Source organism: Periophthalmus magnuspinnatus, chromosome 1 (genome assembly GCF_009829125.3).
Source record: "Periophthalmus magnuspinnatus isolate fPerMag1 chromosome 1, fPerMag1.2.pri, whole genome shotgun sequence".
NCBI classification, from domain to species: domain Eukaryota; kingdom Metazoa; phylum Chordata; class Actinopteri; order Gobiiformes; family Gobiidae; genus Periophthalmus; species Periophthalmus magnuspinnatus.
Window position 1 is genome coordinate 21,794,807 of NC_047126.1, and position 26,218 is coordinate 21,821,024.

The 26,218-nt window shown below is 39.1% G+C and overlaps 3 protein-coding genes across 4 annotated transcripts; all 3 read left to right on the forward strand.

The window, feature by feature from the left end:
* The first annotated feature begins 17 nt into the window (after positions 1–17).
* prom1b (prominin 1 b) lies at positions 18–18,976 on the forward strand. 2 transcript variants are annotated; one of them, XM_033968533.2, is made up of 26 exons: positions 18–620; positions 7,747–7,808; positions 8,083–8,109; positions 9,129–9,334; positions 10,589–10,709; positions 10,788–10,851; positions 10,939–11,028; positions 11,704–11,921; positions 12,290–12,364; positions 12,492–12,555; positions 12,999–13,158; positions 13,514–13,666; positions 13,835–13,958; positions 14,125–14,228; positions 14,364–14,448; positions 14,554–14,700; positions 15,042–15,113; positions 15,222–15,314; positions 15,589–15,642; positions 15,715–15,795; positions 15,973–16,041; positions 16,128–16,217; positions 16,787–16,902; positions 17,406–17,508; positions 18,258–18,284; positions 18,353–18,976. In XM_033968533.2, the coding sequence occupies exons 1-24, from the start codon at positions 347–349 to the stop codon at positions 17,476–17,478; spliced, it is 2,622 nt and encodes an 873-aa protein (XP_033824424.1). In that variant the 5' UTR covers positions 18–346; the 3' UTR covers positions 17,479–17,508; positions 18,258–18,284; positions 18,353–18,976. The 2 variants fall into 2 exon arrangements, with proteins under 2 accessions (XP_033824424.1, XP_055080357.1); XM_055224382.1 differs by lacking the exons at positions 17,406–17,508; positions 18,258–18,284; positions 18,353–18,976 and having other exon boundaries at positions 116–620; positions 16,787–16,906.
* Positions 18,977–20,429: 1,453 nt separating this feature from the next.
* fgfbp2b (fibroblast growth factor binding protein 2b) lies at positions 20,430–21,199 on the forward strand. The gene has a single exon (XM_033970588.2). The coding sequence runs from the start codon at positions 20,455–20,457 to the stop codon at positions 21,187–21,189; it is 735 nt and encodes a 244-aa protein (XP_033826479.1). The 5' UTR covers positions 20,430–20,454; the 3' UTR covers positions 21,190–21,199.
* A 1,937-nt stretch (positions 21,200–23,136) lies between these two features.
* LOC117376204 (fibroblast growth factor-binding protein 1-like) lies at positions 23,137–24,310 on the forward strand. The gene is made up of 2 exons (XM_033972613.2): positions 23,137–23,197; positions 23,389–24,310. The coding sequence occupies exons 1-2, from the start codon at positions 23,137–23,139 to the stop codon at positions 24,093–24,095; spliced, it is 768 nt and encodes a 255-aa protein (XP_033828504.2). The 3' UTR covers positions 24,096–24,310.
* Positions 24,311–26,218: the final 1,908 nt, after the last annotated feature.

The window sequence follows — 26,218 nt, forward strand, 5'->3', positions numbered from 1 at the left end:
CGTGCACGAGCCTTCTTGAGCTGTCAGTGCGCGCGAGATTAGACCTCCGCGGCGCAGAGGCTCCTCCAGAGGCTCCAGCAGCGGATGAGACTGAACCCCGACGGACAGCGCACAAAAACCGTGGAAGAAACAATTTAGCGATGTGTCCGAACCGAAGGAAACCGAGTTAGGGGCCGGCCGAACCCCGCTGGATGATAACTTCGAAACTTTTCCGTAGGAGCGTGTTTGTAGCGTTCATTTGGGAGGATAAGCCGCGGAAGGACAGGTGTCACCCCCTCTCCATCCTCCGCTAGCCATCTCAGAGTTAGTTTACCGCTTTGTAGCTTTTGTGAGACTTTTTGGAGCAATGTTGTGGACGACGTGGCTAGTCCTGTTGCTCTGTTGGGGGGGTGCACATGGCGAGGAGGAGCAGGCGGACCAGGAGAGCGCCACACCGGGACTTTTGCTTCTGGACTCGCACCGACAGCGCTCCTCTTCGCCGGTGCAGCCGCTGGACTTTGGGTTTGTACCGGCAGCTGTGTATGATACCCATGCGTACTATGAGCCTGGCGCCATTGGACTCCTCTTCCACACGGTCCATGCGTTTCTATACGCCGTCCAACCTAACAACTTCCCCTCAGGTAAATGTCCTCTGTCCCCTGTCCATCATTTTCACGCTTTGTCCCACGTAAACACATTTGGTTGATTTCTATCTGGTCACCCTACCACCTGCCTAATTTGGTTTAGCTAGCACACCTCAAATCTGTATATTGGGACAGAAGCCCACATTTATTGGTTACCCTGAATACATTATGTTTTAGATTTGTTACCTAAATAATACCAAAGAACCATATTGATATTTATTGTAGGCTATACTGACTTTCAAGCAGTAGCCTATACAATTTCTCACACTAAATAGAAGTTCAAACACAAATAGTAGTGTCCTAATGGTATATTTGCCATGGATATCATAGAAAAAGTCCTGAACTCAATGCAAAGTCCAGGGACAGGAATATTTGCTCAGAGGCACCTATGGTTGTACAGTACACTGTCAAAAATGACAACATTTTAGCTTGTAAAATACCACACAGAATTGTGGTATGGCTCATAAACCAAAACTATGCAGGTTGGTCAAGCGTTGGACCAATAGCTGTTATAGGTCAAAAGTGATCCTCTACAGATCCCTGCCTATCATGTGTAGGTATTATCATCTCATTTTCAGGTTTATATGATAACTTGGCCTTGTGGTGTAGTCCAGTAACCTAGTGATACATAAAAAGCCACACTGCTAAAAGGGTTTTGTTAGTCTTTCATGGACAGCTATGAGTACTCACGTTGACGGAGTGCAATAGGATTGAAAGGCTTTAAGTTGCTGCCATTTTAGTGTACGGGCCCAGAGCCGTGGACTGGGTAATCAATTAGCAGATCAGCGATTAGAGGAGGCTTTCTCAGTCACCTGCATCACCGAGTAATACCTTAATCCATTGGACCATATGCTTCTCCTGCCAGGGACTTTCCAGTTTCAACCCCTGTCACACACAGACAGACTACCTGGACGCCCCTCTTCACCCCCATGTGCTCCTCTGTCATGTTTTTGATCATATTGCCTGTGTTTGCAAATTTCACCAGATTGACCTGAGGCTTATGTAATAAAGTAGTTTGATATAAGGAGTGCGTAACATTAATCTTTGGTACTGAGGCTCAGCACTTGTCATGCTATACTCATGCTTTACTGGAATAAGGCACTGTTAAGCTGCTAGTAACTGAAATACAACAAGAGCTCTTGGTAACTGGTAATTGATTAAGCTGTCTCGCATTATCATTTGTCTTTGCAAAATTAATGGTTGATGCAGAACATTCTGCAAAACCTGCTATAAACACTTGTCACTGTCATTATTATAATAATGTAACTGTTATTAGTCATGATTATAAAATAAATATTATTTTAATAATAACATTTTTATTGCACTTTACAACCTGGACAAACCTTTGACTGTGCAATTATTGGTCATTCACTCTCCACACACTGAGGCTCCTGATCTGTGCCGACCACCGGTCACTCACATATAGCCTTAAATAGACAAGGTGAGTGAACTATGTACTGAAGGGCATGACAGTAATCACTGAGCCACTACTGCCCCTTTGACATCAAATGTACCAATATTCAGTGCTTAAAGTAATTGTTACTAATTAAACAATAACAGAGGAAAACACCAGAAGATTGTTCAAACAGTGGTTGTACTGTAAGCTGCTATATACTTTTATGAATTTGAGCACTTCAACCCAAAGGTTGGAGGTTTGAACCTTGCTGCATGCTGTGCATGTGCATACTGCCGTGTTTCCTTGGGCAAAACTTTTCTAACTTGAATGAATGTGGTGTGTGAGTGAGTGAGGAGTAGTCAGAGGGACCCATGGCACAGATTGGCCTAGGTTCTGTTTATCTATCCCAGGCCAGCTTTAGCTTGTGAAGAGAAGGAACAAAGCAATGCAAGGCGTTTTTGAGAGCCCAGAAAGGAGCTATATAGATGCATTATTTAGTTTTAATACATATAATATATTAATTATATTCATAATATGTAATATATATTTAATGTAATGAAATGTAACCTTTCTAGAAGCATTATCTAAGGCCATTTTTACTAATTGTATAGTATTGTGTTAAATCTAGAGTGACCAGATTTTCAAAATCAAAAACTGGGATCCCCCAGTTTCAGGTGGTTGATAATATGTCGTAACCAGTGAGGCGTAAGGACCAAAGGTGCGAGACTCACGACGTTTAACAATGTCTTTATTCACACTAAGTGATCACAGAAGTAATAGTTCATAAATCAGAGTTCATAGTCCATAGAAGCTGGGGAGCGTAGGTGCGGGTCCGTGAGCGTGGAGAAACATAAGTGCACGACGAGACAGGGAGAACACAAGACCATACCAGGACAGAGGTGCAGGGGCTGGGGAGATCCGGAGCTGGTTCTCGGGTGGATGTGTGAAGCACGCGGACGTTCCGGCGCCGAGTGACTGGTCCTGACCCCTCTTATCCACGGCAGGTGGTGTTGATTACGTTGATGGGAAGCAGGTGCGCGCGGGAGGAGTCAGGACTCCGCCCAGCTCCGGAGACAGGCAGGTGAGGGAGGAGGAGACGAGAATACAGGGAGAGCCAAAACAGGAATCATGACATAATAAAATTGTGAAAAGAGTGCGTAATTAGGAATATTACTATGCGCTCATCCATTCATGAATTATGCGCGGTTTACTTGTGAGTTAGTATATAATCTGAGAGACTTCAGTCAGTGCAACTGAGAACATTTTTTGTGTTTTTTGTATTTCAGTTAAACAAATGACAATTTATTCCCTGCTTTCCCTTTAGAGGGTATCAAATTGGTCCAAAATAGAGATACCTGGGACATTTTTTGTACAGAACGTCTGGTCACCCAATTTAAATTAACAAAACATTTGTGCCATACATTTTTTTGTCATTTTTAGGTTTTTTTTCCTTGTCACACATATTCTAGTGCAGAATATACATATTGAGAAACGTGCCTCTGAGTGAGTAGGCACTGTCTTATCCCTGAGATACACAGTGGGTAGATTAGAGGATTAGCCTACACAGAGCTAATGCTAACATTACACCGCTACCACAACTACAGATGGCATTGTCTCTCACACACTCTAAAGTGGGTCATAGTCTGGGTGTTTGTCTGTTTGCCCTTATTATTACTGTTTTTTTGTTCACCAGGGTGTTATTTAATGTAAACAGGCAGACAAATTAATAATTCAGGTCTACTTTTCGTGTTTACTTTTGTATTGCGTCTGTGTTTGTTTGGTATATAGCATGGTCCTGCCTGTCATGAAAAGCATATTTTGTTGTCTCAGTTTGATCTTTATGAAAGAAAGGATGTCCTGGTAATCTTCTTAGTTTTGTTTCAGTATGTCCCACTGAGGAGTTGCTCATGCTTCAGTGATTATAGCCTTGTATAACAAATCATGCTCTCATCTATATGATCCGAGCTCAGTGGTTTTACATTTGTCATGTCTTTTTGCTTAAAAAAATGTAACATATGGCAGTGAAATACATAATCATAGTTTGGGTTAGGTATGACTGTAGAGCAAGGATATTTTGTGATGATTGTGAGTCATTGTAGTGTCCAGTGTCCACGGACACTCAGATTTTGGGACAGAATCCTCGTCAGGACTAGCCAGTCACATATTTAGAGAAACTGGACAGGTGCTATTAAGTTTAGGCACAATGTTCCAGTTCCGTCACTTTACATCCAATTACGTCACTATAAGCACACACTAGGGCTGTGCAATGAATTGAAGTCTCATAGAGCTTGAGATTCAGTTGTTTGTAAGTGTGAATGTAATGTCCATAATATTCATGGGGCCTGTAAATGTCCAGCAAATTCTTCCTGTCAGAGGTTTGGATCAGAGACGTTAGAGGAAGAAACTATTCTATTTCTTGTGTTAACATGGAAATGATTACAAGTATAGCTTATGATCAGGATATTAATATGGAAAGGAAAAAGCAAAAGAAAATGTAATAAAAAATGTAATATATTGCCCAGCTTTAGCAGACACAGGTTTGCCTTTTTGCTATTTTTAAACAATAACTTATAACATATCCAGGTTATTCAAAACAGAACAACTGTTGTTGTCATCTTTTTGTTGCAGGATATATTTCATTTAAATCAAATTTTAAATTTGATTGGTCACAATTGGCAAACCACAAAAACGGCTGTTAAGTTTACAATTTTCTTGGGAAGTAACTCACAGTCCTGTCTTATTATGTATAACATGTTCTGAAATGACTGGGATGTTGTATTTTATTTCTCTTTAAACAATATTATTAAAACAGATGCTTAATAGAACAATGCTTGTCAGAAATAAAGTATAAAACATTTTTTTCAAATATGTCATGTCAAAATTCCTTGCCCAAATTAGTTATGAATGGTCCAAAAAAAATGCCCAAATTTATTCTGCTGTAAAACATATCTTGGTGGACTTAACAATAAGAAAGTTGTTTAGTTAGCCAGGCACACTTACCTCCATCGTGTTACTGATTTGAGGAGTTGGTATTGGAATTCTCCCAGAAAAATAGCATTAGGTAAACTTTATTGTAAATAAATGTTTGTTTTAGACCCATTCTTTGATAAGTGGCTCTTGGGATACTTCTGAGGAGCAATACACCACTGCAGTCAGTGCAGCGCCTTGTGTTTCTCAAACTGTGGTAAGCGCACCACTGATGGTGGCACAAAGAATACTTCTCATACTATTAAGAGATTAGGGTGACCAATTAACAAGTCCACAACAACTAGGGCTGGATAAATATTTTTGATAAGAGTGCAATACTTTTTAATACCTATGTTACAGGTTACAAATAGCTGAAACATCTACCGACTTGTATTGTAGGAGTTTTATTAGAGATAATTACATTTAGTATACTTGATTTCTGATGTTTTCTTGTTTTAATAGAGTACAGCTTCAATACAATAATTTTGTTATTTTATTTAAAGCTGGTGCTCTCAACACCACAATTGATCTTGGGGTTGCATAAGGCCTTGTAATCCTCTAGAGTAGGTCACGGTTAAGGATTGTTCACGTTTTTATGTGCATGACAGTGAGTTACCAGTCTAGAAGTTCGTTCCCATTGTATTATGTAAAACCATATTTATGTATCATTGATTCTAGTATTTTTTCTTGATATACCATTTTATATACACACACCATATATTGTCATTTTGTGTGAGCATCACTGGCTAGTTTAATGTCATGTTTCCTGACATGTTTGTCTCCTAATTTTCTTTTGTTGCTCCCTTCTGGGTCACTCTTCTAAGCTGTCTAAGCTTGGTTGCCTTTGGTGGTTAATACTAACTAAGAACTTGAGTAACAACAGGTGGCATCAAAGCAACTCCAATATGTTCATACAACTAATCAGTTGTTTTCATACATTTCTCATCTCACACATAGTGGTACATAGCGGAGTGTTAATACACTCTATACTCTTACTTCAAACTGTCAGATACAAGAGAAAAGACCTTGGGACGCTAGCATCTTCCTCACACATTTGAAGAAGGTGTTGTTGAGAGGATTATCCATATGATTACAAGACCCCCATGACGACCACCTTTTACTAAGCTAGACCACTTAGTAATGTCTTTTCACTTTTCTATGAAAAATCTAAAAATATTGGTTGCTATTTTAACTTTCTAATATTAAATTGATGCGTAACATCACAGAAGAAAATCCCAATACCATATTTTGAAAGTAAAAGTCCAAAATATCTTATCTCAGAGTCAACGATAAGTTGGTTGGATGCATAGCAGTGACAGTAAATATGTGAACATCATACAGTGAGTGGGTACATCAGTGTATGGTGTTGCTTTGTCATTTCTATAGTAGCTCTAGTAAAGACCTTAAAGCTACCATTTGTAAGTACATTTGCTTTTTTTTTATCAGTAGATGGTAGATGTGAAACCTGCCCCCCAGATGGCTGATGGGTTACAATAATAGTTAGGCTATATTTTAGATAAGGGAAATTTATTAGTTTCAAATTTACTATTGGCCTTTACTATAGCGAGCACCCACATGCGCTTTATTTCCTGTGATGTCATCAAGTCCACTTGTCCCAAAAGCTGAGAGAGCACAGTGTGTGCTTATTAACCCCTCAAGTCCATTCTCTGAGTCTGCTCCCACAAGTCTGCACCCAGGACTACACGAGTACAGAGTCTGCATACAAGGAATTGAGGGACAGCCCTGCGCTCGCTGGTCTTCTTCTGTCAGGTCAAAGCTGGCACACGATTCAACAGGAGTAACGTAAACTGCATCTAGTGGTGATATGTAAGAATACAACAGGGTTGGGTCTAACTACAGATGATAGCCAAGGCCAGGCTTGTTGTTTCTCTTCACTCAGGGTCAGAGCAAACTTGTAAACAATTATTATTAATAAGATTAAAGTCAAATACTTACAATTTACAACTAATCAATCAATCACCAGAGTCACTGGATTACCCAGTTATCTAAATAACTGTTAGTTGTGCCCTAGCTGTGTGGAAAAAACATATAATCAGTTTATGTCAGTTTATGTTTCCCTTTGTTTACATTTTTCAATCAGAACTGCTCTAAACCAATGTATTTACTGCTACAGCTAGACAAGCTGATCATGAGCAATTTGAAATTTTAATCAGAGATACCCTCAGACCTCATACATGTCAGTGAGGATCCAACAGTATCTGCGCCTATCTGGTTACCTGCTGAGTAATTTCGGGTGAGTCAGTGGTGCACAGGTAGGCTTAGCAGGCTGACCTACATACTGGACACTGACAGTTGGGTCTGTCAGCCTCACTGCTAAACTAGCAGTGAGATCTTTACTAAACATGAACATAGGACAGGAATTGTTGTGGAAATATTTGGGAGAGAACAAAACAATTGTCTGTGTGAGGGTATGAGCAAAGTAGAGAAGAGAGTAGATAGGGTAGAAGAGAAAGAGTGAGTATGGAGTTGGATTTTATGCAGGCAGTAACTAGTACTGTAACTACTACAGTACAAGACCACAATCATTTTAAAGAAAAAAATATTAGTTTGTGTTGAAAATCCAAATTCAAGACAATTGTCTAAAAGAATTGTGTTTTTTGTCATCATTCAGTTTTTGAAATTGGTATCGATTATCAAGCCTTTTTCTTAGTATCAAAATTGAGTTTGAAAATTGTAACATGCATACACACATTAAAAACAGATGTTTATTAATGGTCTCAATTTGCCTCTTTTTATCAGATCTTATTGTGAAAGTTATACAGCAAAATATGGGAGGCATCAAATTAGAAGAATGGAGAAAGGTACGTATTATCAAAACGAAATCATTGTTAATGATACCACAATCACAGATTTTTTTTTGTTTTAATGAGTTCAGTCACAGTATAATCATTTGAAAAGTTGACATAAAAGATCATATAAAATTTGTCAGTATCTCAGAGAGACATTTACTGTGGTAGTGCTTGATGTATGTTCTATAGAATGCAATGAAAACTGTTCATTTTAGGCCTGTTGTTAAATTAACTTGTCTCATTTTTTCCTGACTGTTTGTTATTGATTACATTTGTGGTGCTTCAGCCAGAAAACGTCGTCTTGTTACTACAGGTAAGCTCCGTTACTGAAATGTCTCACCCACACACCCTCACCCATTTTTCTAAAAGCAAATTCATCCAGTCCTCACCCAGGCCCTTAACCATAATCTCACAACTAGAGCTGCACGATTTTGGGAAAACATCTAACATCGCATTTATACTGACTGCAAGGCAGGTCTGGTTAGTACTTTTAGCGGGTTACTTGCAGAATACCTGTTACACCAACTACCATCTGCAGTGCGTATTTGACCAAAGCAATGCGGTTTCATGTGGGTTCATGCGATAACACACGTCTGACTCCACCGAGGTCAGTGTAGCATTGATTTGATTCACTTTCTAAATCATGCGGAACCTTTGCAAATCCCAAACCGCACCGTGCTTGCAGTCAGTGTACACTAGGCGTAATTGCGAATGCATTACAATTGCAATTAGATTTTCAATTTATATTTTAACAGTAGGATTCACATTTGAAACTCATCCAGAAGAATTAACAAAAAGACAATGAACTATGAACTGACAAACTGATATAAGAGTCACATTTCAGAACATGTTTGTACAGACCTAAACTACAGGTTCAGCAGTGTGTATACATAATAAGACAGGATATTGTGTTTTTTTGTAAGTAATTATTGCTATTATTTATTTCAGCATTTTTAGGTTGCTAATTGTATTCTTTGAAACAGCGATTTTGATTTAATACTGATCAATCTTGCAGCCCTACTCACAACCTAACCTTAACCATAATCATATAACGAGCCTCTAGCCATAACCCTACAACAAAGCCCTAAACTTAATCATTATACAGAAAGGCCCTAAACTTAACCAAAACCTTATAACAAAGTACTGATCTTTATTATAACCCTGTAACAAAGTGCTAACCATAACAAAATAAAAATATAAAAAAAATCCTAAAATTTGGGGATATACACTTAGAACATAGAACCAGTTTTTCAACATTTTGTAACAATTGTTGGAACATAGAGCTGATCCTTTATGAACAACTTTGTAAACGTATATATTTTTTATCTCCAGTGGATCTACTATGAAGCAGGGTTCCTGATATGTACGGTCATTGGCCTCCTGTTCGTGGTGCTCATCCCCATCATTGGCACCTGTTTCTGTGTGTGCCGCTGCTGTGAGAACTGTGGAGGCGAGATGCACCAAAGGCAGAGGAAGAACGCAGACTGTCAGCGAGGAGTCTACACCGCCTCTCTGATTGCAACCTCCATCTTCATCGTGTGAGCTATCTCACATTCATGTAAACTAGTCATAGATACTATTTTAATAGATTCTTTTTCTAGACAAGGTTTACTTTGTTTTCATACCTGACAGTTTTGATTACTTACTAGTGGTCTAGAAAAAGACTATTAAACTAAATTAATGGAAGACCAGATGAACCTCATTGGATTAGTCAATTCTAAATCTAGTTTTTCACACTTAACAATGCATGTTTTAATATTATGCTTAATAGTTTTTATAATCCTTCAATAATGCTGTTCCCTTGTGTTGTTTTTCACTCCAGTTGAAAAATGTGTTTAAACTTGAGGAAGTTACAATAACTATGCTATTTTCTGTCTTTACACTGTACACATTATAGATCAGTAGGTGTGTTGATAACCAGAGAAGACCAATCAGCTAATTGCCAGACCAACCAGCTAAACTTTAAACTTTTCTGAAGTATATGATTGATCATACCAGCATCTGCATCTGCTCAATCTTACAATGCCTAGATTAGAGATCGACCAGTATGTGTTTTTTCATGGTTTATGCTGATACCAATTGTTTAATATTCAGAGAAACCGATGGCCAATAAACTCTACTGATATTTTTTGGCAGATAGGTAGTGCTGATTTTGATCATTTCCCAAAATATATAATTTTAATTGATTACAAACTCTTCTACAAAACTGTTATACTACAAAATGGATAAGCATTGTAGTCACTTTTTGTGCTGTGTCCTTTTCATATTGAAGTGTTCAAATGAAGCTTTATAGCTATATAAAATGAGATTTAAGGCCGTTAGCTGATATGCTTAAAAGTGATATATCGGCCCTAGATTTATATTTTTAATACCTTTTTGCACTGTTTAAATAATGTTCTGTACTAGACTAGTGTCCATTAACAGCAAGTTACAGTGGGGCAAAACAGTATTTACTCAGTCACCAATTGTGCATGTTCTCCCACTTAAAAAGATGAGAGAAGCCTGTAATTTTCATCATAGGTCACTTCAATTATGAGAGACAAAATGAGAAAAAAAACACTTACTTATTTTACAGAGGTATTTACCAATTAATTAATAAAAAATCCTACAATGTAATTTCCTGGATTCTTTCTCTCCATTCTGTCTGGACAGACAGACTTATACTTTTTGCCCCACTGTATAGTAATCAGTATTACTGGAACAAGGCAAGTTCATGAATACCCATACCACTCTCTGCTGGTTAACACTGAGTACTTCATAGTTATTTACGTTTGTATTTGGTATATTTTCAGTTTGGGGGTCCTGATATCCTATGCTGCCAACCACAACGTCAGTGCTCAGGTTAAGAGCACTCGTCGCTTTATCAACACTAATCTGAGAGACTTGAAGACACTGGCCAACAACACCCCTTCGGTACAATGTTCAACAGTGACGTTTACACGCTAAATCTCTATTGTTTTCTCAAATTTTTTATGTGAATTTGTGCTACAGCAAATTGAATACTTGACAGCCCAGTACACCACGGCGAAGAACAAAGTGCTTTCAGATTTGGATAGTAAGATAAACTGTTACTCTTTACATAAATGAGCCTAATGTCCAGTTGTGTTTGTCCATGGTTGACCTGGGTAAACCTCTTTGACAGACATTGGACCTTTGTTGGGGGGAAGGATCCAGAATCAGCTTGAAAAGGACGTGGTACCGTCACTGGACACAGCTTTGCGCATGGCTGGAGGTATCTTGTTTGACCTAAATCATCAAATTGCAATGATGTGTTAGAATGAAAGCACAGTTATCTTATAAACCACATTTTGTCACTCTGATCTTTTTAAATTAAAGCCAAAGTTGAGAGTGCCATCAAAGGTAATGTCAGGATTCTTCTTCTAAGTTTCGGTTGTGACTTGGTGTGTGTTCATCCCACCTGTCCTTCTGTGACTTGTGTAAACGGCTTGACCTCATGTAATCTGTGTAGGTTTTAGAAATGTGTTGTTTGCCTCAGTGTTACTACGTGTCCTCTGGTGTTTACATACTGTTTGTGTTCTTAATTAATCCCAAGTTATTTCTGACATGCTTAAATAGATGTCTGTCGTTTGACTTTTAAATGCAAACAAAACATTTGGGCACTGTTTGTTCCAATTACGAAACATTTTATTAAATCAATCTAATCAAATCCACAAATGTATTTGGTCTCACTTACACATATAGTCTTAATTTTTCTTATTTTAACATATCTAAATAATATTTATACAATTTATACCATTGTTTTTATCATATTTTTATCAGATTATTGCTTTTGAAATGTTTCCATCATTTCCATCTGCACTTGTTAAAAAAGAGAAAGGGTCAGAAGAATCTAGGTTTTAAACAAAAATGTACCTTAATTGCATTCACTTTGTCTCTTTCTTTGCAGCCATGCGTGAAACCAAAGAGTCACTGGAGAGTGTGGGCTCGTCTCTGGAGGTGCTTCAGGAGGGAACATCCAAACTCCAGAATAGCCTGTCAGGAGAGCGAGCGTCTCTGTCCAACACTCTGTCTGACCCGGCCTGCACCAACGGAGCCGTGTCCCCCACGTGTAACGCCATCCGCTCCACGCTAGCCCAACTGGGGGTCAGCGCCGACTTCACCAAGGTAACTAAGAAATGCACCCAGGATTTTATTTTTTTACTCTATTATGGTTACCAGTGATATCAGGGAGTTTCAATATTGATATCTGGAGAATACTGAACATTTTGTTGATAATTGGTGCTAATTTTCTGCTCTGCCCCACTGTCTTTCTGCCCATGTGCCAGCTCAAAAAATCCTTATTAGACTGTCCTTATAGTTTATTTTATTTTATTTTTTTGTTAAAGGTGATATATATTGTAAAATTAACATTGATTTTGTAATGGTTTTCTCTAATCAGGAAGGCTATAAACCTATACTACATTTTTGTTTTTTTTTATAAATATTAACAATGTGTATACATATATTCACTCATTTGTCCATTGTTTTTTAAGCTTCCAGATGTCAACCATGCCTTGGAAAATGTCAATAATGTCCTAAAAACAGACCTCAGCAACATTTTACAAAAGGTAGGGCTCCATCAACAAGTTTAAATATTTGTTTTAAAAAGTTTCCCAACATTTTTTTTTTTTTATAGAAAACACATTCTTAGCTTTTTCCTTCACCAGCTTCTCTCTTCTTTGTTTTTACTTTCAGGGTTACTCGTCTTTTAATGACACTCCCAAACTGGTTAAAGAGCAAACTAGAAATATTGTTGCAGGTACACTACCCAGCCTTTGTAGTCTAAAAATTAAAAATTCTTTGTAGTCTAAAAAATTAAATCTCATTACTAAATCAGATGATGTAGCCAGTAGATGTAGCCAACCCTAAACATAACTTGTTACTTTTTTTCCCCTCATGCCACTTCTATGTACAGCTTTACCTCGTAAGTTCTATTTTCATCTCAAAACTGTTATTCTCATTCAGAGTAACTGTAATCAACCTTAATAAAGCATGACCAAAGACTTAATTCATAATGAACAATTTGTTTATTAATAAATATTCGTGCTTAGTATCTACTAACCTTAACCCCTTAATTAACTATGTGTTAATTATGATTTGTTCATGCTTTATATAGGCTAATTAAGGTGTATTTATCATAAAGTGATACCAAATATAGAAACTTTTTCTTCTTCTTTTTCTTCTTCATGTGTGTGTCTGCAGGAGTGAAAGGAATGTTGGATAAGACTGGCTCAGAGATCACCAACTTTGCCAAGATGTTCCCAATAGAAGCCTCTTTAGTCAATTTCACCATTTTCCTCAGTCAAGGCCAGAAGAATATTGAAGCATATTACCCACAGATAGACCAGATGGACTTTTACAGGTTAGTGCCCCAAATGTATTTTGTTATATAGTCTACGGTTGTCACTACAAATACTCCAATATTACATAAATATATTTTATGAATACATTTATACCACATACTGTATATTTACTCCTGAGGCAAGAAATACTAAGCTGTCTTTATTTACTTTTTTGTAGTGTTTTTTAATCTTGGCCAAAATTGCTGTATAAAACCAATATGCTCAATATGCTTCTCTGCTTCATTATATAGATATGTTAACTTAAAAATTTTAAATTAATTATAAGCCTTGATACATATTTTCAAAGGGCAAAGTCAGAATCAAATTGTCAAACTGAGTTGACTCTTTTTTTTATGTCTATTGTCTGTCCTCCAGGTGGATTGGCTGTGTGGTGGTCCTCTGCATGGTGGTCCTGGTCCTGGCATTCAATCTCCTGGGTCTGCTGTGTGGTACTTGTGGTTATGACAAACAGGCCACGCCCACCACCCGTGGATGTCTATCTAATACTGGGGGCAACCTACTCATGGCGTACGTTACCATTAGATACATTTGTCTTAAACACACGTGTTCATGTGTTTATCATGAAAAACACTTAATAATTTGTAATGTTGAAGAGAAAGATGTTGAGTGAATTTTCAACTTTTTTTTTTTTTTTACATTTGATGATAATTATAGTCTTGTATGGTGTTTTTGCAGTGGGGTGGGCTTCTCCTTCCTCTTTTCCTGGGTGCTTATGGCCCTGGTAACAACGCTGTTTATTGTCGGTGGCAACGTGGAAAAGATGATGTGTGAGCCTTTGGCCAACAGGCAGATATTCAAGGTACTATTCAAAAACCCTAATCAGTGCTTAGTGGCCTAACGCTCTGCTCTGTCACCTGCTGTGCTTCATTTAGACAATCTTTTATTTGAGCATGACACTGTTACATAATGAGCCCTACAGTTTAGTACAGTCACATATTCACCTGTGTCTTGTGTTTCGGCTGTAGATCATCGACACTCCATTCCTGGTTCATCCTGCAAAGAGGAACTTCCTCCCAGGGATGCTCTTCCAAAATCCAAATATAGACTTGACCATTGGAAGCATGTATAGGTAAACAGTGCCACCTGCTGGTGTGAAATCTGTAACCATACAAGAATGTTTGACCATCTCAGTAAAAATGTTAGGACATATTTTATTGTGTCAGAGCAACTTAATTTTCATGTTTTATTTTGGGTTTTTTTGCAGAGAATGCTATGAAAACAATGGCCTGTACCACGCTCTGCAACTAGAAACATTGTTCAATGTCAACTCCTTCCTCAACAGAACTGTGGTATGTCCCTGTTTTCAACTGGTCATCATAATGAATAGAGTGTTTATGATAGTGATCCATATCTTTTTCTTTTCATTTGTACACATTTGCCTTTTCTTATTACAGTACAACAAGGACCTCTCAAAAATCTTGGAAGGGGTTCAGGTGGATCTGCGAGACATCTCACTGCTGGAGCAGGCTGGCAGAGACAGCCTCATCAACTTTGCCAACTCCGGACTTGGACACATCGACTACCAGGCGTACCTGACTGAGGTAAGCCCTCTACTTGTTACAGTGGGAAGCGGATTACAGGGTACATTAGATAATAGATCCATCCACTGTAATGAAATGTGCTGTAAATCCTTGTTGCACACTTTGTACTGTAAAAGCTTTTTCTGGAAAAGACTTTCAGAATGGAGATTGTGCACTGAACTTAAAACTATTGTTCACATAAAATTACGACCCAGATGTCATTTTACTGTGCATTAAGAGCTAGTATGGAGTTGTCTAATTAAGGAGCAGAAATTGAATTGAAATCCTGTGGAATAAGATATAATTTTAGAAAACATGTAATAGGCAGCTCTTTAATAATGCATAATTGTTTGTGTTTTTAGCTAAACAATGGGGTCACTCTTGTGGATCTGCTATCATTTTCTGCAGACCTAGAAGCTCAGGCTGACAATCTGGTAATTCTAAAACAGATTTTCTTCCCTTTAAATTAGCTAAATATATGTTATCTGCATTTTTAACAAATCTTAACTCAGTTGTTGATTATGTTTTCAATTTCCCATCAGCCACGTGGTGCACTAGAAAATGCACTGAAAGGCCATGCCAGCAGTATCCGACAAATACACAGAGAGCAGGTCCTTCCACTGGAGCAAGCCATGGTGAGTATCTCATTACCTACCATACATCAACTTTAGTCCCATGTCCAGTGCAAACAATACAAGCTTTTTCTTCTTCCTTTCTGAATTCACTTTATCATGGCAGAAATTTGTCAAAGCGCGGGTAAGCTGATTTTGGTGTAAGACCTGTGGAATGACCTGGCTGTAGCAGATGTGAAACTGTGCTGTTCTGTGATTTGTATTTTTGTTAGCTGTTCTAATGTGTCCAAGACAGTTCAATTACATAACTACTATACTGTATGTTCTTGGCTTACAGAGTACAATGAGTCAGAGTATCAAACAGCTGCAGAAGACGTCCACAGAGCTTCCTGTAAGACAAGATTTTTTTTCACTTATTTATATAAAAAAACAACATGAAAATACTTATTTCACTCACTTACAGGTAAAAGTCAACAATATCCTGAGTGCTATTGACGCAGCAGAGTACCTGATTACACACAACGCCTCCCATGTAGTCAAACAGGTAAAGATAATCTCATAGAAAGTACATCACACCTAAAAAAAATAAATTGATGTATGTTATAAGAAAAAGATCCACACAGTTGGTTTACATACATTTTTATCACTTATGTTTAGACAACTGCAGCCATATTTCTGTTAGCCAGACAATTTAAAATGTATTTTATATATGCTATTTCAGGAAACAAAAGCCTACACAGAAAGTCTCATAGGATACTTCAAACAGTACACAAACTGGGTGAAAAACTCTGTGAGTATACAAGCAGTCTTGTGAAGTATTAACTTAAACTTATTCAATTAAAGTGGATACTTACCAGCTGGTGTTTGCATCCACAGCTGACTGCAGAGGTGGCGCAGTGTAAGCCCATCAGTAACATTGTGGACAGTCTGGAGATAGTAACCTGCAGCTTCATCATCGACTCCGTGGTAAGAGCCAGAACACTGTGAGTGTGTGTGCAGACCATGTGCAGCTGGATGTGGACCAGAAACAAGAAGGCCTCTTTGAGAGTGAAGGGCTTTGGGAATAAAACATGGCTACTTTCACATACATGAGGACAGCATGTTCCCAAGCCCCCAGCACAGCACACACATTTAAAGAAGTAGAGCGATAGGACAAAGATCACTTCACTATATTCAGCGACTGGCACAGCTGAGCAGTAATGTTTATATATTAGCTGTATATCATACATGTTGAGTTTGTGAGTAAATGAAAGGGTCAAAGAAGCCCTGCAGTGTGGTAAATAAAACAGAGAATCTGTTATATCCTGGCTGCAGTCACTGTACATGTGTGCACGTGTGACTGAGGAGGACAGGATGTTCTGAGCCAAATACAGACTGTGCTAAGGCTCACACACATGCTTTCTATATGAAAGAGATTTTAATTGGTACCCTGTGCAATGTCATTTAGAAACCCAAAACAACCGCAGTAGAACCAGAGTAGGAAATGTGTTCAAATTGACTAGCAATAATAATAATTTATCTTGTTTGTGTTTCAGAACACATTCTGGTTTGGTTTGGGAGGCTGCTGTATCTTGCTTATCCCCAGTATTATCTTCTCTGTGAAACTGGCCAAATACTACAGAAGGATGGACACAGAAGATGTCTTTGAAGAGTGAGTTTCCACATTTACTTAGTTCAATATCTACTGGTTTTGTCCTCCACTGCTTCCTAGAATTGCTCTTTCTCCTCTCTTCTTTTCATAAACTCTTTTGCCTTCTGTCTTTTTTTTACACTTTGTTACTAAGACTTTTGTCACCTTTACTTCATATCCTGTCGCTTATGTTCATGAACTCCATGTATCCACTGTGAATTTGCACATTTTGCATCATGTCTTCCTGAAGTATTGTTGTAATGTCTTTGCTCATGGCCACTTCTTTCAACATGAACTTCTACATCTGCTCTTCCATCCTTTTATGGATTGGACTGCATGTCTTCACTTCCTCATCCAGTCAGCATCTTCTGCTCTTTTGTTGAATTATGTTGTTGAAGTGTTTTTGGAGTCTTCGGTACCCAGTTTCTTCAAAAAATCTCTGTGGTCATCTTTTGTGCATTGAGAAGTTTTCTCTGTGAATGATGTTACTTCCAACTAAAGAGCATGTGTGTTTGTATGTGTAGCTGCTCCCCTTATTTTGACACTCTGAGCCGGTTCCCTCGCGCCTCTGCTCCACCTTGTTACCCTGACTGGTGATGCAAAGGAACATTCTTCTCCAGCAGGAAGGTACTTGAGAGGTCGTCTTTTAAAATCATCTACTCACCAACTAATCAATCTGTTCATTCATTTGCTTTTTCATCTGGAGACTGACTTTTCCCTACATTGATCTTCTATTAACACTCTGCAAGCAACCAATAAACTACTGCACTTTTTGAAAAAAAGATGCACTATGAAACTTTTCTGGTGGAAGGTCTGGCATCTGCATGTCTCATAGAGATATGATGGCTTTGCCTTTCTTTTATTCAGTTTTAGTACTCAAAGTGCCTTGTTACTGTGAATAGATTTGCCTCTTCACAGATCTGATCTGTAATTTGGCCTGATGTCATCACCTTCATGTTTACATGGTGATGTAGTATTTGGCCATGGAGATGTGGAACACATGGAATTGAGTAAGTGGTGAACTCTTCCTAAGTAAAGTTACATAGTGCATGTTTAAAATACAAACCTTGTAGATTTTAAAACATCATCGCGCTTACAAAATATACAAAATTACAATGTGAGGAGCAACTTACTATCTGTTTTGTAATGGTAAGTATGTCAATGTGTTTCTAAAATCGTCATCTTAATTTCAGTCCTCAGTAATGTTGCATGTGTCTATTTAGTTTTTCTCATAGTAACCCTAGAACCCCATTTAGTGCATGAAGTGTGTCTAATGCATGTTTTTCCCTACATTATAATCACATTATAATGTTTTTTACTGAATTTAAATAATGGCGAATATGAATTAATTCATGATTTTATTTTCCTACCGACAGTGGCCAGGAAAATTGGAATTGAATATGGTTAGTGTTGATTAATCTTCTGACTGTATTTGAATATGCTGTAAAATTATTTTTTTCTAACTTTGCAGAATTACAGAAATGACAAAAGGGAAGACTGTATTGAAAATTGTGGCGGCATCTTGATCTCCACTGATTCTTCAAGCCATTTGACAAAAACTTGTGATACCAGCCAACTGTTTTTAACCAAATGTTATCTTTACACAACAATAGTAGTCTTTTTCGTGTCAGTTGTACATTATGAACAGAGCATTGTGTCTCTGTGTGGATAGATGTTTCTGTTGTAACTACATCAGTTGAACTTGCAAAAACAATGTATATTTTTTATGCTTTCAGTTTTTGAAAGTTTTATATATTTTGTCAATATATGTTTTTTTTAAGTAAGTTTTTAGTTATAGTTACTTTTCATTGTTGTCTATTGACTGTTATCCACATCCTTCCTGTAGTTTAGGACAATTATGTGTTACATTGACCAGGTAGCCATTTGATACATTGTAAAAGAATACTATTTCTCACACATAGATATCTTTTAAACTGTACAGTGTGTACTCGTCAATGCCACTGTGTGAAACTCATCATGACTATTTGGAAAAAAGATTGCATTAATTTTTGTTTGCTGGTTTTGTGATTTTAGAGACCAAACCAAGACAAAAAAACTGAATTTGCAACATATGTGAATAAAATTTTTACCACTATAAAAACTCCAATTATTTTTTTAAAGTTTTACATAATTGCAAGCACTCACAGTTACTTGTGAGTAATTTATCACACTAATAGTCTTTCATCATGTTTTTCTTTTTGTGTGTTACAAATCAACAGCTGCCAAAACACACAGAACCAAAGACTCCAGAGAACATTCATGTAACATATGCAGTAGGGCCAGGACGTGTGCACACAGACCCGAGAGCTGTGGTTTGGGGGTTGATAGGTTCGGGGCCGGAGCGTGAGTGTGGAGGAGGGAGGAGGTGAGATGGCAGAGGGAGGTGGCGTGACGCGGCTGCATCCTATCAGAGCAGGATTACTTTAATTTAATTTAAAGAAACATATGCTCCGGAAACAAACACAGACGACATGTTTATTCTATACTAGCTGAAGTCTCTAAAAGGCATCATAAGCAGTTGAATGGGGATATGACACACTGAATGCACTCCTGTGTGTGTTTACTGCTACAATGGAAACACGAACATCTATGCACTTTATCTATGCAAGTTTATTGGGTATAATGTAACTAATCAGACATATTTTCTCTTTAGATTTGGTAGAGTTGGAGAAGTGACTATCTACCAAGCTACACCTCAAAGTGCCACACAACTACTGCAAAGAATACTGTGTAATACATGTGTTATCACTGCAGGAAATTTTAAGAATATACAATGTCACACATTCTTCGCTAAATAATGACTTGAAGTTCTTAGGCTTTTTGCTGAATCAAAAAAGGATTCAGACTCAAATTGGACCACAAATAATGAGAATCAAATGACCACACCCATTTTCACATGCCGTAGGCCGCAGTAACATTCCGTTTTCCCACAGCTCTTTAGTGTGGAAGTATCAACTCTCACTGGGCTAATATAACATGGGAACAATTAAATATAAAACAAATATTTTGTGTGCTTAATATGTGTGTGCAGCAGTTAAACTCTACCTTGAGATGAACACGATATAGTTTTTCCTTTTACAGAGGCGCAGATCAACCTTAACTCCTGGGCAAATGACTTGAGGCTGCAATTAGCCTGTGCACTCTCAGCCCTCTCTCCCGCCATCAATAGTCAAAGAGCTCCCTATGCCATAAGATTATATAATGTGTCGCACTCTCACAACATTGGTTTCCATATGTGTACTGTCCTTCAGACCTACACTCCTCCCTCTCCTCCCAGGAGTCCCACAGACCCATTGACCGCTTCCAGTCGGCCCTCTTCCACCTCAACCCCCTCCCATGGTTTATGTTTCACCCTCCCCCTTCCATCCTGCCCATCACTTGTTTAGGATTGGCGCTGACCACACAGAGCTGGGCATTAGCCACATGTTCTCTGTGTGTCTATGTAAAACTTCGGGGAGGAGTCAGAGTTCACCTGAATAATACCTTCTTTGTGGGCTATGGCTTTATAAGTCCCCTCTCAAGCACTTCCAACCTTTGCATGCAGTATTCATCATTCCACACCATCCACCCGCCATGAGGACCAGGCTGAGACTTCTACTGCTGCTGGCAACAGCTGTGTGTGTATCTCACGCACAAACCAACAACAACAACAGCGTGAATGAAAGCAGGCAGCCACAGGCCCAGCCACAACAGCGCAGCGTTTGGGATGAGCCAATTCGATTCACCACCAAGACCAGAGATTCCTGCACCATGGTGGTGTCTGGAGTCGGGGACTATACCCGCCTGCGTGTGTCATGCAAAGGCCAGGCTGCTGGACAGTCCTACTACTGCGACTTCCAAGGCAAACCCAACCTCTGTCGGCCATACAACCTCAACCCACGCCACTACTTCACCCAGATGATGTGGGAGCTCAGGAAGCAGAACAATGCTTGCCAGGGACAGAAGGTCTACCGCCCACCAATGTGTAAGAAGTACCCAGACGAGGCCCACATGACTTACCTGTCTGCATACCCCAAGCCTGCCACTCCTAAGCCTTCTAAGCCTGTCCAGGAGCCTCGAAAACCCGTGGTGCCAGTAGTCCAGCCGAAACCTGTCACAACTCCCAAGCCGGTAAAGCCTCAGCCACAGCCAGTCAGACCCCAGCCAGGCAAGGCCCCTCAGCCTAAGAAGACCACCCCCAAGCCTGTGAAGACCACTACTCGTCCCACGGAGCAACCTGATTCCAAGGCATCTCGCTTGGCTACGGAGTACTGCTGGAGGAGCTTCCATGGAATCTGCACCTACTTCATCAGCTGGTTCCAAAACTGAGAGTACAATTGGATCCAAGTGAGTAAAATCAAAACTGTGCTGCAACATGAAAACAAAGAATGAAAGAATAAATGAGCAAACAAAAAGTTGTATTGTAAAAATACTTTGTTGCTTTATTTCAGATGGGACCCAGTGAAAACCCAAAGGATCCTGTATAAGCTTGGAGCTAACTTTGTGGAGACCAGCACTCAACACAGCAGCATTGGACAGGCTGAGAATCATCCACAATCAATGGCCAGCTATAATGCATTTGTGGTAATAATGTAACTTAGAACACAGCAAGGCTTTAAAGATATGGCAGGCATGTGTCTCTTGTTTGTATATGAAGACTTTGTTTTTGTATGATGATTGGGAAAAGGAATAAAACTGAGGACTGGTGACAATCAAAGAGCTCCCTGTTTCTTTCTGTCATAAACAACAGGCAGGAAGCCATTAAGACGCAGACACTAAAGATAATACAGGCAAGTGGAGGGAAGTGTCTGCGACACACTTTGTCTTTGTGTGAGTGCATGAATGAGCTGAGTCTTTAGAGCTGGAGTGTGCCAGGACAGAGGAGGTCTGTGTGCAGCCTGCAAACCAGGAAAAATGAATTGGAGTAAAAAAAAAAAAAAAAACACAGTTTGTCTCTTTTCTCTGTGGAAAAGAACGTAAGCTGCTCTGCATCAGCACTTGTTACTGTGGTTAGGATTATATGGTTGTGTTTGTTTCTTTCCAGGATGGGCAAAACAACTTTAAGGTCATATAGGTTAAAAAGTTTACTCAAAAGGTTAAAGAATGAAGCGTAAATGTTATGCTGTAAACATTTTGGATAATGAAGCAAATAGATTACCACAAACTTTTGAGCCCTTTGGCTCCATCTGTGTTACATTCTATATATATTACTAAGCCATTGTAGTAAAGTTGTAATAGTAGCACTTGCATACTAAACTTCCTTTAAAACATGTTTATATTGTGTATGCATGTGGAAGCCACATTAAAGCAGTGCCATACTAGAGCCATGGGCAGTATTCAGAACTTAGAGTTGGTCTGAAAATCCACTCCCACTAGGAGAGCTGTCAACACTGACCCTACCCTCTAATCTTTTTGTTCAGTTTCTTAATATGAGAAGGGATTCTGGGGTATTTCACCCAGGAAAATGTGAGCTAATCTATATTCTTGCATTTTCCACAATATAGGCTAATATTTTCATCAGGCTCTGAAACCCCAGTGTGCACAAAGTGCACAGTAGTAGACTACTATACCAGCTCAAATGAACATCCCTTCTCAAATATATAATAAGACCACATATTCCAACATACAGGCTCATACTACTTTTCAATAATGAGGTTTGTTCTTCATTATCTGAACCTCACTGACTGTTCGCTGACCTTTTCACATTATTATTGCAGTGCTTTGTTTTACCACCAGAGGTTGCAGTTTCCTCTCACAACTGAAGTTTACCTGTTGGGGAAGCTTCATGTTTGATCTCTATGACTCTACTGTTATAGCTCAGATTTTCTGTTAACTTAATTTGTATCTATAAAGTTAAGATAAAACACATTTAATCTTGAATTTACAAAACATGGTAGAAACGCGCCTATATTATAAAATCTGTCTTATGTTGCAATTTCACCAAACTGGACATTTTTCTCACCATTCTCCTGCCTTAAAGGCTGGAGGGTGAAGTCGAGCCAAACATTCGTCTGAGAGGTGTGGCTCCGCTGTAATGTGTCATTTGATCTTTAAATTGTAAAAGGTAAGCTGCCTCACAGTTTAACTTTACGCACTTTGATCTTTTGCCAGTAATACCGGAGTTTAGTTTGATCATGTTCGCCAGACGTGCATAGGCTGCATTCCCACGATGTCCCCGTAATATCATACCACTCTCTGATTGTCCTACTGCACGGTGTGTTTGGGCGGGAGAGGAGGGCGTGTAGATCGTATGTGCGTATAGTGCGTATGAAAGGCATGTGCGCGACCAGGGACCTCACAACTGGACCAAACAACCCTACTGCTACATTCCACTACAGTCAGTAAGTGCAGTTTTTGGAAAAGACTTGAACGCACCTGGATTGGGTAAACTGCAAATCCAGTTTCCATTACCACCCCAAAGTATACGAATTTATGTTGGCTATTATTTTATTTTGTCCCTTCTCAAATAAGGCTAAAGCTCTGTTTTTTGTTTTGTTTTTTCTTGTTTGTTTTTGTTTTGTTTCTCAGGTGTTCCTCTGTGCTTTGACATGATGAATTTACGCACCGCGTCCCCCTGGATGATGCTGTCCATCCTCACGCTCCTCACGGTGTCTTCCGGAGCTCGCGACAAACCGCGGTCCAAGGAAGACTCGCAACGGAGTGGAACCGGACCAAGCCGCGGCAGGTTCACACTGAAGAACGGCATGCACTGCACTTGGGCCACCCAAGACACCAGCAACGGTGTGAAGATGTTGGTCAAATGTGAGAACTCTCAGGCCCGCATCTATGGAGGAATTACGGACGTACAGTGCGAGTACAACGCAAAACCTCAGAGCTGCCCGGCCTATCAGTCCAACCCCAAGGCCTACTATAAGCAGGTGTCCCGAGCGCTCAAAAGGCTGCAGGGAGCTCTGTGCTATGAAGAGCGCGCGTTGGTAAAAGCAGGCATGTGTAAGCGCGCACCCAGAGACGCGCACTTCAAACTGGACAGGAGTACTTCAATCAGTTCGGCTCAGTCGGGTATTGACCCCACTCCTAAGAGTTCCTCCACCACTAGCAGCACCACTACCACCACCACCAGAACAACCTCCCCAACCGCTCACGTCCCCAGTGGGACACCCGCGGACTGCAAGCGTCCCGCCGACCACCGTGAAGTGGCAAAGGAGTACTGCAACAGCTCGTGGGCCAGCCTGTGCGCTTTCTTCTTTTCCATGTTACAGAGTGAAGATTGTTAGCGGAAGACACAGGACATGGACTGAGAGCACACCACTTTTATAGGCTTAGTCCCTTTTTATTATTTTATTTTTGGCATATCAAACTTTTCATGGGTGCTATAATGAGGTCATTTTAAATTTCATATGCTCCACGTGGTTTCAGAAGATCCTTCACTTTAATACAGCATGTAAGTCTGAAAGTACACAGCTCTACTTACTTGAAGGTAGTAGTTTTACAGTCTTCTATATTAATAAAGAGATATGCAAAATATTTTTATTTTTCTGCACAAGGAGAACTGTATCTCCCAATCACACTTGTACAACTGTATTTATGCACCATAAATAAATGCTTTTATTTAACATTTTTGTCCTGTTATTTTGCTACAACTTTGTATTGGGATCTAAAATGTCGCCACAGGTCCTATGTCCTCCTAGCCAAGTAAATTTTTTAACTTATTTTAATACATGCCCTTATTTTATTTTATCATAGTGTATTTTATTTTATCATAGTGTATTCTTTATTTTATGTTACACCATAATGCCAAAGAATTATGGTGTAACATAGTATTGTGAATTTTGTTCACTGATAGCATTAAAACTGATTCTGATGCTGATGCAAATTTCAAGCAAATCTTTAAAATCTATTTTAGCCTATGTAAAATCTCTCACGCTCATGATGAAAGAGCTGTGATGTGAAATCAAGTGATTGTACAGGGCATAGGACCAGCGCTCACTCCCCTGTTTCCTGCTGCAGTCTCTAATTACATTCACAGCAACAGCACATTTAGGTTATACACTGAGATATACATTGAAATCCCTGAACAAGTGCAAGACCAGATGTAGGATTTATACTCCGTCTGTTTAACCCTGTGACCCCCTGACCTGATCCTCTTTTTAACACACTTCCAACCACAACTGCACAGTGATTTCCATCCTCTTTAACGGAAATGCACTCACTTTGATGGTGCAACACACATTTATGTAGATATAGTTTTACTGACAAGTCAAGGACACATTCCAGTGGCACCACATGCAGGAAGGAAGTTGTTAGAGGTTAAAGGTCAGGGGTGAAGGAGGAAATGAGGATCCCATCTATACACCCCCTCCCTTCTTTAGTCTAAAGTGCACGTGCTTTGTTTCTATAATCTCCTAACTCGTCTTAGCTTTGATCCAAAGCCAAATAATGGACTGTGCTTTTTCACGCAGAAAGCCTCCATTAGCCTATATCCGACAGGGTTTTGTAGTATTGAATGTATGGATTTGTTGTTGCCAGTGTCCAAATGTAAACTGGCAGAAATGACAATCCCGTACTCTTCTTGTACTTACAGCTCACTGCTACACCTGCACCTGGACTCCACACTTTATTGAAGTAGTGCATGAGCAGGTGTTGAAGTTGGGTATGTTCTCTGGTCCAGTGCAAATAGAGTATATTTGACACATCCTTAGATTACAAGGTCTGCAGTAGTGATAAAACATCAGATAAAACTGTAGAACAGTGTAGATGGATTTATCCATGTGGGCTTATGTGCCATATGTTATTTATTATGTTCTGATGAAATCATGCCATTCTTTAAAGTAACAAGTTACTATACAGATGCTAAGACACAAAAAGGCTGGTTGAATGTAAAGTTAACCAATAAAAGCTAGACTCATACGATTTTCAGCCACCAATCACAGCAGTTGGAGCCATGGAGTGTGAGTCATCCTTCTTCTGATACACATTTGACACAGTATAAATGTGCAGACTCCACATGACCAGAGGTCAGATTATGTGACGCAAACTTCTACATTCTGCAGTCACTCAAAAAACATAGGAAGAAATGCATAGATTGATGTAGTGATGTATTTTTGTATTTTAGCAAATGTTTGACCTGTAGGTTTAGTGTTTGTGCCCTTTATGTAAAAGAATTTTGTTTCTATGGCTCTCTCATCATGATAATGGCTTCAAGTCTGGTCTTGCTTCTTTTTCGGAAGTGCCAGGGGAAACTAAACAGTCACCTATGAGATACTTTTTGTTAGCTTCTCCACTATTACCATACGTCTTACACAATCCCATTGAAGCTTCTGGGCTACTAACACAAAGAAGAATGACACTCCAAACAAGAGATTAAGGCCTGATATTCACTATTCAATTCTGGTCTTGT

Bases quoted from the DNA above. Each gene is read 5' to 3' on its own strand.
- prom1b (XM_033968533.2), top strand. From the start codon at position 347: ATGTTGTGGACGACGTGGCTAGTCCTGTTGCTCTGTTGGGGGGGTGCA. The intron at 12,556-12,998 runs GTACACTACCCA...GTGTGTCTGCAG, and splicing joins AACTAGAAATATTGTTGCAG to GAGTGAAAGGAATGTTGGAT. The intron at 16,903-17,405 runs GTGAGTTTCCAC...TTGTATGTGTAG, and splicing joins ACAGAAGATGTCTTTGAAGA to CTGCTCCCCTTATTTTGACA.
- LOC117376204 (XM_033972613.2), top strand. From the start codon at position 23,137: ATGTGCGCGACCAGGGACCTCACAACTGGACCAAACAACCCTACTGCT. The intron at 23,198-23,388 runs GTCAGTAAGTGC...TTTGTTTCTCAG, and splicing joins TACTGCTACATTCCACTACA to GTGTTCCTCTGTGCTTTGAC.
- fgfbp2b (XM_033970588.2), top strand. From the start codon at position 20,455: ATGAGGACCAGGCTGAGACTTCTACTGCTGCTGGCAACAGCTGTGTGT.